Source organism: Onychostoma macrolepis, chromosome 07 (assembly GCF_012432095.1).
Source record: "Onychostoma macrolepis isolate SWU-2019 chromosome 07, ASM1243209v1, whole genome shotgun sequence".
Classification (NCBI taxonomy): domain Eukaryota; kingdom Metazoa; phylum Chordata; class Actinopteri; order Cypriniformes; family Cyprinidae; genus Onychostoma; species Onychostoma macrolepis.
The window spans coordinates 23,401,055-23,417,494 of NC_081161.1; the positions used below are offsets into that span (position 1 = coordinate 23,401,055).

Consider the following 16,440-nt stretch of genomic DNA (forward strand, 5'->3'; position numbering starts at 1 on the left):
TAAAATGTCAGCCAATGTCACGTCACGTTCCAATGAGAAGGGTGTTATAGGTGAAATATAGTTACCACAGGGTGGACCCAGTGGTTGAGTCTCAAAGGAAGATGGATGCAACTGTGTAACAATTCATTTAAAAAGAAAGCGTGATAAGAACATGAAAGAGTGAGAATTCATCTTTCTTTCCTCTACCTAATGACCGGCCATTTACAGAGATCATTCCATTCATACTCACCTGTCAGCAGCATCTGCTGAGGAGAGTTTAAATGTTTTGGTGACGTCAAGAGACTGCTGGAACTTTGGCAATCACCAAGGCCCACTGGGTCATATAAAAGGCCTGTCCCAGAGTATAGGAGAGAGAGAGAAAGAGGGGAAGGAAAATAGAAGTGGAGAGATAAGATACCCAATGGAGGTGTTTATTTAAGTGGTGTCATGTCTCTGGCACATACCAACAACAGGGTTTGTCTGAGCTGCCTGTTTTGTGAGAGGCACACAACACCTCAGACAAGCATAGAGACCACGGGGGGAACAGAAATAGGCTACGGAAGGATCAGTGGGGCTTCCTCTTTTTCTACATTTTCTCAGTGCATGTGATTGGGGCCAGCCATGAGTAAACAGGCAACTCTGGCCACCTGCATTGCCAAGTTGTATGAAGGCGGCAGACTGGAGAGCTCTGGAACTCCATCTGGGACGGTCAAGAAGACGAGTCCAACTCTGATAGGTAGCCTGAGCAATGTGGAGGTCAAGTTAAACACCCTGGAAGGAAAGGTGGAACAGATCGAGCACACCCAGATGGAGGTCCTTCACAAGCTGAGTTCATTGTGCCAAGGAATGGAGGCACTAGAAAGGAGCCTTATGCAGCACAAGCAGGGTGCTCAAGAATCAAATGTGATTAAAAATGGTCAGCGAGAGAGCAACAATCTTCCTTTGCTGACCGAGGTCAGATCGCTTTGCGGTGAAACTGTGGATCTGCTTCATAACCTCAAGCACGAGAACCAGCAGCAGAGAAAGAAGATTGAATGCATGGAAAGTTCTTTGTCCACTCTGGAGAAAGTATTAGGGTATGTGGGGAATGCTTTCCGTAACTCAAAGATAGTGGAGTTCATCCTCAATGGTGTGGTGCCTTGGAGGAAACAAGGCCTTCTGGACACAGTGGAGGAAGAGGTCAGTAAGATCCTGGTCATCCGAGATCTCTGTTCCAAACAGATAAACAGAAAAACACAGAGGTTATGTGATACTCAGCGTAACAGATCAGATAATGTAGAAAGAGGCAAAATAAGAGCTGTTTACTACAGCTAGAGCTGTCCCTGAAAATGAGGACAAATTCAAAACAGAGTCCAGGGTGAAATAATACCTAATGTGATATTGACTGTTCTTTTAAAATGAGCTCACGAAGAACTGAACATACTGTTTAGAGCTCATTTTTTGCTAATCACTTTGTTTTGTTTTTTTTAGGTTATTGCATTAAATCCTTATAATATATGTTATGCATGTTACCATATTTATTAAGTTGAAATAGCAATTCATTGTGGTAGTGGTCTCAAGGTGCCTAAATCTTATTCAGAGTAGCATGACAGAGTGTGATAGTAGTTCATGGTACTACATTTGCAATAATAACATAGTAACTAATTCATAATAACTTTCGATGCTATATTCAGCTGTCACAGTTGTTTGTGCATGTTTTTAAGTATCTTCTGTTATCCTATCCATTGTTTTCTCAACTATTTAATTTGTTGGCTGACCTATTCCTGCTACTGAGCTGGTTATGTTTACGGCCAATTTAACCTTTTACCAAGGTTGCTATTTTATCTATGATCAGGCTGAACGGGCCTCATGTTTCAAATTCCTAGAGTGGATATGTGACTGAGCTGATGGTGACTGACTGAGTATATGTTAACCCAGTTTTGCAATTAGCAAAGCCAGCTTAAACCTATACCCTTATCACACATATTTTAAGTTCAGTATATAGAAATACAGTGTTCTCGGAACCACTTCGAGGACATATTCCATTTCTTTTTAACCAGAATGTATATTGACAGATGCTATATTGTTAAGTGAAGACTGCATCTCTTTTGTAATTATGAAGTGAAATTGCTTTTGGATCCAAGTAAAATCGTGCAATAGTTGGCTTTCACTAGAAAATGGAGCCTTCCACACTGTGTGTAATAAGCAGATCTGTTGTCAAACAGTGTAATTATACCAAGCATTTCATGCATCAAATGCCAAAAACCACAAAATGGAATGTTTTGTCACAAATCCCCTCTGAGCCGTGTGATGAACGTGAAGCTGTGAAGTGCCATTCTGTAAACAGGTTGACTGTTATAATAATGCTTCACCATAATCAGCATAAGCATCATGTATTGTTATAATTCACACACCCACTTCATTTTTAAAGATCTCATGATGTAAGTACTCGTAGAAGTATCCGAGTACAACTTTGCCAAATGCATGAAATTAAATCCATAAAAACATCAAATCCAAAGTTTGAGAGAATTTTTGAAAAGGCTTTCTAAGTTCCGTTATTTCAACTGTATGCTGTTTTTACATACAAAATGAACACACCTGTTTCAGCAATTAGAAGAAGGCTGGCAAAGTTAAATAAATGTTTTAATCATTCAATACTGCCTAAAACACATCAAAAGTGTAATATATCTGCATTTGGATTGACAGAAAAACAAGCCAGATGACAACAGCATTAAACCAAACAACAGTTTCTGCCACCAGAGCACACAGACTTCAGAGGAGGTCAAAGAAGTCATTTCAGGTATGAATAAACTATTCCAATGGACTAGAAATGTTTTTATTAAAGAGACAGCTTGTGAAAAATTATGTCAGAGCTCTTTCCTGCGTGAATTTCAAATATATGGTTTTGCAAAACACAGCTGAGACTGAACTCCAGCAGCCAGAGGTCACTGTTCCCACTAGTCCCAGCAACCTACCTTCTCCTCAAGCCCCTACAGGAGAAAGCGAACCTCTGATACCTGTTAGTACAGGAGAAAGCTCCAAAGCCTTAAGGAAAGCCAAGGAAGTCACTGTGAAAAGCAGAGCACCTGAACAGGTCCAGACATTTGCTCCTGAAGTCCAACTGGAGGCTGAGGACAATGAAGTGCATTATGTACCCAAACAAGAGACAGATATCTCAGCCGCCGCGCCAGCTAATGCCGAATGTGTCACTGTGACAACTAAAGTGGAAAAAGATTTGGCTCTTCAGCAAGAGAGGTGAGATATTCCTACAAATTGCTGCCATTTAATGTTCAAAGCAAAATGCTGTAAAATTAGCTCATTTTCCCATCTTAAAGTTATGTTGAAGACAGTAGCAAAAAAGTGTCAAAAATTACTATGGGCTGAAAAGAAAACAGGTTATAACGGAAGACTGAACATTGTCTTTGACCACCTCTGGAGATAATTACATAGAAGCTGTCTGATGCCAGTGAGGAGCACTAATGCTCTAATGGGCTTTTTTTGTTGTTGCTTTTTTCCAACAGATTAGAACTATATAGAAGATTAGAGAGCTCACATTTATAGAGGACTGTAATTAACCCTGCTAAAGTGGCCAGAACAGTCATCACAGAAGTTGAAACATAAAATAATGCTTGAAATAAAAATGTACCTTCTGCTCATTTTCAGTGAATAATGCTCATAATAACATCTTAGAACAGACCAGAAAATAAATAACGGTCATCAAGAACAGCAGTACACACCTCCTTGTGGAAAAAAGTCCTAAGGCTCAATCTTACAGCCTTGTTTTTCTCATCTGTTGTAAGAGTTTTAAAAGGCAGAGTGCTGATAATGTAATTCCAAGAGCTCTGTATTTTTAATGTGTTAGCAGTGTGTTTTGCACTGAGGCACAAAGGACCGTCTACCTCAAATAATAGGCTATGTTGTGCTTGCCAGAAAGCATAATTCATTAGACTAATGGCCAAGGTCTTGAAAATACACTATGCGGCATTTTAACTAGTGACTGAATGCATGTTGCCAGGCATTATGAGTTTTAGGCCATTTAGTTTTATTCAAAACATTGCAATTAAGGACCTTGTGCTGCCATTGGTTTTGCTGTTGTTCACAGTAGCCTCTCATGTGCAGCCACATAATATATCACAGACAACAAACCCACTTATGTGCCCATAGTGTTTCTTGATTCCCCTTACATACATATTTTTGAATTGATTACATATTTCAAGGTCTTTGAAAACTGAATGAAAAGCAGATCAAATGGTTCTTCCTTTGATCATTCACAGGGTTCTTGAACAGGCAGACGCTTCACAGGTTGGTGTGAAGACTTTACTCAAGTCAGTAGTTCTTGAACAGCAAGTGGAGCCAAAGGTTGAGGTTCCTCAAAAACAGGCTGAGGTTTCACAAGTTGGTGACGAGGCCTCTTTGAAACCATCAGTTCCTGGACAACAGCAACTAGAGAAGCATGTTCCTCACAAACCTCTGCTCTGCACCAAAGAGCCTGCTGACAAGGATGCAGACGTCAAGTCACAACATCAAGACACAGTGGAGAGGGTAACACCTGTGCCAAAACATGATGAGAGAAAGACGGAATCTGAACCAGTTGACAAGAAAAATGAAAATGAAACTATTGAGACCATTTTGGAGTCTGACCTAATAAAGAACTGTGCTGCTACTAGTCCACAAATAACAGCCATTGTTGAGGAAAGAACAGCAAAATCATCACCTTTTAGAAAAGCTGTGTCACAGCTACTGATCATTGGTGAGTTAATGGTGTGTTACCCCCAGCTGGCAAAATTAATTTCTTGTGGTGATACCCTCACTATCTAGGGATGGGGATTGTAAAATATATATATATATATATATATATGAATCCAAGTTCTTAACAGTTCCATTAATGATACTATTAAGAAATAAATAATTGGAAGAAAAAGAAATGCAATTCTGTTGCATTTCAGCTCATTAGAGCACAACAATTATATTTACATTTACAACAAATACATTTTTGCACTTTAAAAATCAGATTCCAGTCACACTAAAAGCAATTAGTTCAACTTCACCCTGTATACATTATCAAATCTGACTCACATCAGCAAATGTCCTCTTGCACTGAAAGACTGGTGATGGATAATGATAATTTTTTGGAATATTCAAATACATTTTTTTTAATTGATGAAGACTGTAACTTGACAATTCAACACTCTGAATAATTCTGGGTAAAATATGGACAAACCCAGCTATTGGGTTGTTTTGACCCAGTGGTTGGGTTAAAACAACACAGTTGCTGGGTTTGTCCATATTTCACCCAGCATTTTTTAGAGTGTACTTATTTCTATGGAAGTCGATGTAATGTATATTTTTGATTCACTAAAAGAACCGTCTCATAATTAGTTTATTTGGGAGTCAGGTTACATTGTGATGTATGTTTGTGATTCACTAAAGAGTCATTCTTTTGGGAGTTGGACTACAGAAGTTGCGCTGTATGATTTTTGATTCATTAAAAAGAACAGTCTCGTAAGAGATGGCTGGGGAGTCGGACTACACAGGTTGTGCTATGACACGAGCAACAAAGGATACATGTGATGAACATTGACTTCATGCGACAAAAATGATCAGTTAGGCCTATATAGAAAGTAATGTGTAATTGTAGGTCAACTTAAAATCCAATTCATCACAGCTTATAATTTGTCAAACAGTGTGAAAACTTTTAGCTAACAGCAATCTGGATGTCAGCGTTCATCATGCTACAGCCTGTATTGTATTTGGGGAAGTCTCTTAGCATGCTGATATTTGTTTTTTTTAGATGACAGTCCATCTCTTCCAGCCCCGTTTGAGCATCGCATCGTCAGCGCCAAGCAGGTTCCCATGAACGCATATTACGCCGTCAACCCCAATGAGGTGCTAGGCGGGTGAGTCCAAGTGTTACAGAGATTGTTCACCCAAAAACGAATCACCCTCTTGTTGTTCCAAACCTGTATGACTTTCTTTCTTCTGTGGAACATGAAAGGAGGCATTTTGAAGAATGCTGGGAACAAGACAGTTTTGGTTACCACTGACTTCCATTGTATGGATAAAAAAAAATCACTTGTTTTAGCATGAATTAAGAAAGCAATTTATTGATATTTATAAAAAGAAAAAAAAAGAAAGAAAAAAAAAACATATGTTCTTTGAAAATCCGATTTAATTTATATATAACAGTATTTTCTTTTAAGATTTTTTATTTTTATTTTTTTTTTAAAACAAGACAAATTTGATACTAGCTAACATTTTTGTCTTGACACTATCTGTCTGCATTGTATTTGCCCAGCTGCGTCTGACAACAGTGCAGCAGATAGGAGTATGAAGTGGAGGGGGGTTACTCTTTCTCCAGGACTGGCAGATAAGCATGTGGGCATAGCCCATGGAACATACAGCACTAGTTGAATGACTGGTACATGCAGACAAGGGCTCATTTGGACCCCCTCTCCACCTCTCGCTCCACATACGCCACAAATAAGCACTGGCTTGTTTTTTGACTCATCATCGGCAGAGTTTATTTTGGGCAGGTGTTGAGCAGGTCTGTTTGCATGGAACTTATTTCCAGCCAGCAGCAGTCGCCATCTTGACACAAACATGTTATCTCATCCCATGGAGACACAGAGAGTAAATACACAGTGAGAGGAAAAACAGCAAATGGTGACAGATAACTTTCACAAAAGTTGAAATGATTTCCATAGTGCATGAAATTAAATTTGTGGGTATGTGTGTTGTTGTAGAGGCCGTTTTGGACAGGTACACAAGTGTGCTGAATTGTCGTCAGGTCTTACGCTGGCTGCTAAGATTATAAAAGTCCGGGGAATGAAAGAGCGGGTGAGTAGTACAAAATATGCATAAACCATTAGTGTTTCAAAAATGTTTACCCCCCTTTCTCCCTCTCTCTTTCTCTCCCCTCCCACTCCAATCTGTCCATCACTCTGTTCCTGTTAGGTTGCTTTATGAGAACATTTCCTTGACAACCACACACATGAGCATATGAAAAAATGTGCACACATTCACACATGCTCTTGCACTCTCACAAATGACATAATAACACCCATAGTCCCTCAAGGATATGGAAGTGCATGTTGTTTCTAGTATCTGCATTTTAAAAAAAGCATACATCCATACAGAAAAGCACATAATATTTATACAGTGCTCCAAACACTGAGCTGTTTTCATATAATGTGAAATATAAAAATATTTGCACATGTACTTTCATCAGTTCCCAACATCCTCCAAGCTTCAACAAGTGCATCTAATTACATCTAATGACAGCTCTTCTGTCATAAGCACTTGCACTCAGTGCAGTGCCATTCTCTGCCCTCTGTTCTGTCAGTTGCTGTCATTAGAGAGCAATCAGTGAGGAATGGGCAAGTACAGATCATTTTCAATCTCTCATGCTTTAATACCACAAATGTCAAAAGAGCAAAAAGAAGTCAACACACAGTCACATAGAGGGTATGTACACTCAGTCTCTCTAAGCATCATTCCTGGAAGCATTTGCATTTTGAAATGCTCCTTCCTAGTCACAACATGATGTTCCATTCCTTCTGCATGCACTGTCTGCTCAAAAGTGTGCCAGAGAGAGAGGGAGAGGGAGAGTAGCTTCATATGAAATAATAATAATTTAATGCTTTTCCTCGGTTAGTCCACAGAATAGTGGACAGGAAGAGGCAGAATAACTAGGGCAGACAATTACAGGGTTGGCAACGGGTGCCAAGCCCCCATTTGGGAAACTGTTTAAACGCTTGTTTTTGCTACCCCATGCAATCATTGTAAATCCACTTCCAGCAATTTAACTGCGCAATTTAAATTCTGAAATAGCTTCTCTCTTACTAATGACCTAATTTTTAACATTACTGCTATCATCCTTTTGAGAGTATAACAACACCTTTTCAAAAGCTTAAAATATAGGCTTTAGACAGCTGTTTGAAAAGGAAATGCACTGCAGATGATCATTTATTTGTTTTGGCATTATTATTATTATTTTGCTTTTTTGTGCTTTAATTCCAGGATGAAGTGAAGAATGAGATTGGAGTAATGAACCAGTTAAACCATGCGAATTTGATTCAGCTGTATGATGCTTTTGAGTCTCGAACAAATCTCACACTCATTATGGAATAGTAAGTACCCAATGTACTAGAAAAGTTCATTGAAATATTTATGGCTTATTTTAAAATAAAAATGCAAATATATAGTATAATATTGGTCTAAATGTTAATTCTAACTTGGCTTTGGACAGTATTCATTAGGCCTCATTTGCAAAGCAAATTTTCTCTCCTGGCCTGGTCCACACATTCTGTCGCAAGAACATAGAGCTCCCACACATGCCACTTTACACAGCCATGATGGTGTGTCATCTTCCTGCCTTGTTTACAGATTTAATTCACATTTTGTGATGGTATTGAATTGGCAAACAATTTGCTTTTAATTGAATGATGAATGTTTTGTATGAATATTAATATTTGTAATACAAGACATAACTATATATGATGAGGGCTATTTTTCTGAGATGGATATTTTTATGTAAAGGTATGGAAGGAGTCTTAAAATTCAGTTTTGTTTTAGCATTAAAAAAAATACTTGCACCCACATGGCTTAAGCCACTTAATGTCAATATGCATGGCCAAACAGACTAAACTAAAAGAGAGGAGTTAATTTGTGATGGTTCATTTTAAAATATCTTTCCATGGTTTGTTATTTCAGTGTGGAGGGTGGTGAATTGTTTGACCGTATCATTGATGAGAATTACCACCTGACGGAGCTGGATGCCATCGTGTTTACCAGGCAGATTTGTGAGGGGGTTCAGTACCTTCACCAGCAGTACATTCTCCATTTAGATCTTAAGGTAAACCGCACATACAGCACTGAATGTTATAATGTGACACTGACGGGATTAGCAGTGGATAGTGTCGGCTGTCTCTATGGAAAAAAATCCACCAGTGAATCACCCATGTATGTCAACATTTGCTGTCTGAATGTCGTACATTTTAATTGGCATACTGCCAAGGCACTTGTGCCTTGTGTTGCTGTTAACATGTTGTTTATAGGAATATGAAATGCATACCATATGCATTACAAATCTACATAAATTGCTTATGTAAAAGTAAAAGACTGTTCTCAGCAAGGACAACAACGATAATGATAAAGATATAGTCTTGAAAATTCCAAATTTAAAATAAGCAGTAGAGTCCACCCCTGAACTGTAAAGATAATGACACAGAGAAATTATATTTTAGAAGTTTTTTTTCCCCCCAGCTGATGAACGATAAAAACATTGACAGCCAATTAGAAGTAATCCTAATTTAAAAAGCTCAAGCATTTAAAGCAGCAGATGACAAAACTGTAGCACACACGTACAATAAACAGAATGATGATATAAATTGGTTTAGACACTACTATAGTTATCGTTAAATGTATCATTCTTGGTGTGAACAATATTTCCTGTCTTTAATTTGAAACATGAAAATTGTTATTTACGTTGTTACTGTAGTATTCATAATCAGTTTTAATCTGAATCTCAATTACCCCTTACTTTTTATATTTTCTTTAATACAGCCAGAAAATATCTTATGTGTGAACAGCACAGGGAATCAGATCAAGATCATTGACTTTGGACTCGCCAGAAAGTAAGCAGACCTCATTAAATCCTCTCATTATTAAAAAGTAGGCTTATAAATACTAACATGATTTTTTATTTATTTATTTATTTTTTAAATATTTTTTAAGTGTAAAAAAGAAGCACATTTCTCAGTCTTATATAATTATTTCCCTAATTTCACTCTTAAAATAAAGTGTTTTAATAATGTGTTTTTCAGCTGACATCAAGTCTTCTGGCTCACACCACTGTATTGGCACGTCCTGATATTGCCAAGTGCGACGTGTTCCTGGGTCAACATCTTTGTTGACCCTGGAACAACATTGTGATTAACCAATCAGATTTCAAGAACCAGTTTATAATTTTTGTGAAGTTTAGGATTACAATCAGTGTTTGGTGCCTGTACATCAGTGTAATTCATCTATCAGTTCCTCTGATTTTAGGGATTACTCATGGGTAAGGTTAGGTTTAGGTGTAGGAATATGGTTAAGATTATATTTTTGGATTAAAATGTTGTTCCAGGGTCAACAAAATATGTTGACCCAGGAACACGTCGCACTTGGCAATATCAGGACGTGCGCTGTATTGACACACTGCACACGGTCACCATGACTACAGTCACATTCCTTCACGAGTGTTCATTTTTTGACATCTTTGTTTACTTTAAACTTCAGAGTTCGAAAGCATTGTAACAATCAGAGTCCTTACAATGTCATCGAATTCTACCGTGTAACTGTTAGAAACTTGCAAAACGTTTTATTTATGAGTCTTCATGTATGAGCAAGACACTGCTGTGATTTACCTTTTTTCATTTAGCAGACACTTTTATCCAAATGACTTAGAAACGAGAAACACTACAACAAAAGCTATGCTACAGAGATAGCAACATAAGAAATGCCACAATACAGAGTGCCAGAATTGCTCAGAGCAGTACAAAAGAAAAGTACAGAGGTTGGTGAGACACTGTGGAACAACCGATGGAGAAAAGTAGAGCTTTTAAAAGTAAGTACAATATGAGTCAAGATCTCACAGGGGAGTTGTGTGTTTTCTAAGAGTGGAGAGGGAAGATCATTCTACCACTGAGGTGCCGTGAATGTGAAGGTTTGGGGAAAGTGGTTTCGAGCCTCTTTGTGAGGTCGCCGTGGGATTCCACTCACAAACTCCCCTCAGATTTCTGAAACAAACACAAATTTGCAGATGTGAGTGTAGGTAGAGAGTACAGAGCCAGTGACTATACTTGAACAAATATTGTTGCATTGAATTTATGTGGGCTGCAGCTTGGATCATTTGAGATTAGACTTCTAGATTGGCTCAGATAGGAAGGGTCTGCTTTTCCTGATTTTCTTTTGTAGAGTGCAAAAATGCATAATTGGGTGGTATTTGTAATTTGGTTAACTAATTTAAAAGGTCCTGCCCAACCTGGTGTTATTATCGTCAAGCTTTGTTGTATGAGTTTGGGTCAGTTTTTTTTCATATGGGTATAATATAAAGTCCAAAAACAAATCTGCCAAATGTGTCTGATCCTCTCCCACCAGGTATAGACCCAGAGAAAAGCTGAAGGTCAACTTTGGAACCCCAGAGTTTCTGGCACCAGAAGTTGTCAACTATGACTTTGTGTCATTTCCTACAGACATGTGGAGTGTTGGTGTCATCACATACATGCTGTGAGTACACAACTAGAAGCAGTAAGCCAGATCTGTTAATGCAGTATTTCTTATTTCAAAAACATTATGCAGACTTTAAACATTTAATAGAATGTAACATTTTTCATTAAAGAGTCAGAATTGACATTCATAAAATATGTACATATGCATTAATGATGTATGTGTTATAGGGGGAAAAAAAAGTTACCCTTTCTTTCCACACTGAATTGCACAGTGGCATAGACTGAGTGAAATATCAGCGAGATCAAAAGCCAAATGCAAATGTGACGCCCATGATAGCTTTAGAGGGCTCATCTAAGAGCATTGAATAGAGCCCTGATAAAAGGGCACCAGTTCCATACAGCACAAAAAGCATGTTACCAGCCCTGCTGCTCTGAGAAAAAAAGAAAAAAAAAACATAAGCAAGCAAACATTACATCCCATCTCGGATCCTGTGCCCCCATGACTCTCTCCATGAGCTGTGCTGGCCATAGATGGCCCTCTACTCTGGCCAATAGAATAGCAGCTCGGCCTCATGATTGAATTAATACTGATTACCTGACAGCTGTTGGTGGAGATTTAGAAGGGCTTGCACATCCAAAGAATATGTGTGTCACCTACTTCACACTTCTCTGAGAACTGAACACCCATCAAGACTTAGGTGTTCAGTGTATTCATTTAATTCTAGCTTTTTATTTAAAGTAGACACAAACACATAATTGTGTTAGTGGTGAGTTAAGTCACTATAACTGTTTGTTGTCCTCATTTCAAGTTTGTATAGATGGTATTGGTATTGCAGTTGCTTATCCATGTACTTTATATTTATATTTATATTCTGTTTTTTGTTTTAGTTTTGTTCAGTAACACTTTCAGTTTGGTTCAGTTTGTTAACATAATGCATTCGGAATCATATCAGCATAGCATTTATAACATTTATTGATGTTAATTTATAAATATTGTTAATTGTTAGTTCATGTTCATTCATTATAAATTACCTATTTATTTCTAAATATTAATATATACAACTTGTAATTTTACAAATGGATCATTATATTCCGGGGTGTGGCTCTGCTGATGACCCAGTGCTTGTTGTACATGCTGGGTGCTTGTTTGTTTTATATGTGTGTATATTTTTATTTTTATATTTTTATCATTGTTCTTGGATAATTATTTTGTTGTGTTGATCTTGTTATGGTGTATTGCGAAGCCAAAAACAATTTTCCAATCGTGGACAATAAAGGAACTAAATAACTAATATAATATATAATTGAACATTAACTTGGATTAATAGATGCTGTAAAAGCATTGTTCATTGTAATAATGCTTATTGTTAACAAATTTAACCTTAAAAGGATAGTTCACCCAAAAATGAAAATTTGATGTTTATCTGCTTACCCCCAGGGCATCCAAGATGTAGGTGACTGTTTCTTCAGTAGAACACAAACGAAGATTTTTAACTCAAACCGTTGCAGTCTGTCAGTCCTATAATGCCAGTCAATGGGCACACAATCTTTGAGAGAGAAAAAAACATGCACAGACAAATCCAAATTAAACCTTGTGGCTTGTGACGATACATTGATGTCCTAAGACACGAAACGATCGGTTTGTGCGAGAAACTGAACAGTATTTATATAATTTTTTACCTTTGATAAACCTCAATGTCCTACTGTCACAACATCCGGTGCGTGATGCGTCAACCTGCTCCGGCACATATATATATATACATAGATGCCTCATTAGCGACGGTTTCTATGGACCGCGATACGTAAGGGTCTACGTATATATCTATGTATCCACCTTTTTCTTCAATGCGGAAGTAAGCCTATGTGTGAGACTTCCGGTTCATTAGCCGCTATAGGTAAATAATGAGGAGAATAACAACGTGCAGTAAACGGTAAAACGTTTTGCACTACAAACCAGTGTTTTCATGATTAAGATAATACATTAAAATAATATGATAAGACACACTAATTTTCAATATCAAGCAGCAAAACAAACTGTTTTGTACAGCTAAAAATAGCTGGACACGGATGAGACCGGAAGCTAGACCCATAGAATTTACAAATGGCCGCGCCCATTTTTACATCAAGAAAAAGGTGGATATATACATCTATGTTCCAGAGCCGTTGACGCGTCACACGCCGGATGTTGTGGATGAGCTCAGGATGGTTGGACATTGCGGTGTATCAGAGGTAAAAAAATATATAAATACTGTTCAGTTTCTCGCACAAACCGATCGCATTAAACCGCAACGTTTAATTTGGATTTGTGTGCGCATGTTTTTCTCTCTCTCAAGGATTGTGTGCCCATTGACTGGCATTATAGGACTGACAGACTGCAACGGTTTGAGTTAAAAATCTTCGTTTGTGTTCTACGGAAGAAACAAAGTCACCTACATCTTGGATGCCCTGGGGGTAAGCAGATAAACATCAAATTTTCATTTTTGGATGAACTATCCCTTTAAGTATCAATATTTATTCATTAAACTGGTGATTTAAACAAAACATACAAATGGGGAAAAACACAGTTCAGTAGTCATGAAAAGCCAGAAATATTCACAGTGCTTCAATAAGAAAATATCAAAGTAGATCAGAATGGTAAAAAGCAGAGGTATGAGTGCACCTTTTTTCATGTCTGATAAGCTTAAAACTAAGGGTGAACAGATTTCTAGGATATTCACTCCCTTCATGATTTCTTTTTTTTTTTTCAGTCTGAGTGGTCTTTCTCCCTTCATGGGCGACAACGACACAGAAACAATGAACAACATTCTGCACGCCAACTGGGACTTTGATACAGAGGCATTTGAGAATGTGTCAGAAGAAGCCAAAGACTTCATATCCAGCCTTCTTGTGCCCGCCAAATGGTATTCATCCATCCATCATTATTCCACTAATGCAAAACCTTCAAGACTGTACCATAAGTCATGCTTTCTATCGCACATACTTCAGTTTAGCCATGTCTTCTATTATTTTTCCTCCTTTCTGGCCACCTGTCTCGTGGCTTTAAGAGCCTCACTGTTCTCTTCCATCACTCAATCATTTCCCCACTTTGACCTGCTCAGCCTCCCTTAATGCATCCTGACATCAAAACTGAAACCTCTCAAAATACAGTGCTGTACACCAAAAAATGGCACAAATGACATATAATTCGCCGGTGACGTTAACATGGCCCGGTGAATTTTAAAGTGTTTGGAGCTCACCCTCATGTTGCTCTGTCTTAGCTAACCTCTCCCACACAAGGGCTGTACTGCTCAGCTGGCGTGAGATAATAGCAGGCTGGCACAGCAGGTGGCCATGAGAGGGCACATTGTCTTTTGCCCACTATCTTACCACGGTCTATGCAGTAAAAGTGATAGTTAATGATCCAGTGCTCTTTGACAATGTGCATTTAGACGCCGCATGACACCCACTCTGGCCTTCCTCCCTTCTCTTTATCTGTGCTGACAATGTTGTCTAATGACCTCATCACAGCCCCCCACACGAGCCGTGTGATTCATATCACCCATGTACATTCATGCTTTCAGCCAATGAATACTAATGGATTACTGGCATGATGATAATGAAGGCCTAGTATAATCAGCTGGATTACGTCTTTCCTGGTAAAAATGCACTCATGTAGTGCGCAGGTTTTACAAAGTCGGGATGATCAGACAACTTTCAGGACACAATCTGTTCCTCTCGCTCAAATAAAAACGACTGCCTTTTGGCTCTGTTAGCCAAATGTTAGCACAGTTAGCCAAACATAGCACAGAGACTTCCCAAACTTGTTGTGGTCTAAGCCACTTGATCGAGTGGACGCAACAGATATTAAGAGTGCAAGATTGTCCAGGTCTGAAAAATGCCAAAGCTAAGTGCCCTATTGCTAATACCGCTTTAGAGAGGTATTCAAGGCTAAGTGTATCCCGTTATTCATCATGTTTAGAAATTCACGTGCCCCAAAATTGATAGATTTTTGATTAAAACTATCCAGTGTGCGAGGTAATTCAATCAGATTGAATTAGGTATTAAAATATTGCGCATTTTATTGGTGCAGAGATGAGTAGGCTATGTGTATTTTGTAAAATACACATTTTATTGTTTTTTTATCACTTAATTAGAAGAACCAAAACTAATAAACTTTGTCGCTTTTTAGAGATAGAAAGTTTAAACAATTTTCAATTTGAATAGAAATTTAGAGTTTATTTTAAAGTGCAAAGTATTTAAAATCAAAATGTGTAAATAAAGCTCTGTAAAACTTGCATTTTTAAAACAAAACTGTGTCTCGTTTATTAAAAGGTTGGGCCAAAATCTGTAAATACAAATAATGTAAATACTAGTAAGAAGTAGACATGTGCAAAGACCGCAAGTGTGGAGCAGGCACAGTTAGCCAAATGTTGACTCTGTCTCATTTCAAAGGAAGGTGGCATTTGTTGGCCATATACGGCATTACACTAGCAAAGAAATACATTTCAGTAATTTACAGCTCACAAGAAATAGTACATTTTATAATTAGGCTTTAACTTTCTTAAAAGAGATATCCTCAATGATGTATGCCACTTCCAGACAGCGCAGCCATTGAAATGAGACGGTTAGCTAAACATGTTAAAGATGTTTTAATCAAAACATGAAATATATATAATATGATATATAAATGTGTAATAAAGTGACCGTATGATTCATAGTCATTTCACAGAAAGGATTGAGCTGTATTCTGCAATTTATGGAACTGTTTGTTTCTTTTGAGCACCGGATGTTTTGAAGATCTTAATGTGTGTGTCTGTGTGGTCTTCATGGTAGCAGCCGTATGAGTGCATCAGGGTGCATGAAGCATAGTTGGCTAAATAACCTGGAGGACAAGGCCAAGATGTACAAAGTTCGGCTAAAGTCTCAGATGAGGCTTCAGCGTTACCTCGCTGCTCACCGTCAGTGGAAGGTACGGAATCACCAGTCAGTGCATGTGTTTGATGTAGAACATAATATGGTATTGCTGAACTGTACCACATATACTAGCATAACATGTGATCCTGTTCTTATGGTAACTTTGTTTTTACAGAAACATTTCTATGCGGTTGCTGCAGCAAACAGGTTGAAGAGGTTTCAGCAGAGCAGATCAGTTAGTACTCCGAATTAGCTATTAACCTGCAGTGTCAGTAGCCTGAGAGGACATCACAACGTTACATCGCACACTGGAAAATGAACTTGTTGTCTGAAGATTCAAAATGGCTTTTTAGAAAGTCTTTAATATGTTCTTGCTTTG

At 38.0% G+C, this 16,440-nt stretch overlaps 1 protein-coding gene across 1 annotated transcript; it reads left to right on the top strand.

The window, feature by feature from the left end:
* Positions 1 to 391: 391 nt before the first annotated feature.
* Positions 392 to 16,375, top strand: mylk3 (myosin light chain kinase 3). Its single transcript, XM_058781139.1, has 13 exons — positions 392 to 1,158; positions 2,665 to 2,758; positions 2,877 to 3,213; positions 4,233 to 4,708; positions 5,750 to 5,855; positions 6,702 to 6,795; positions 7,978 to 8,087; positions 8,671 to 8,812; positions 9,523 to 9,593; positions 11,098 to 11,226; positions 13,916 to 14,068; positions 15,981 to 16,116; positions 16,237 to 16,375. The coding sequence occupies exons 1-13, from the start codon at positions 601 to 603 to the stop codon at positions 16,312 to 16,314; spliced, it is 2,484 nt and encodes an 827-aa protein (XP_058637122.1). The 5' UTR covers positions 392 to 600; the 3' UTR covers positions 16,315 to 16,375.
* Positions 16,376 to 16,440: the final 65 nt, after the last annotated feature.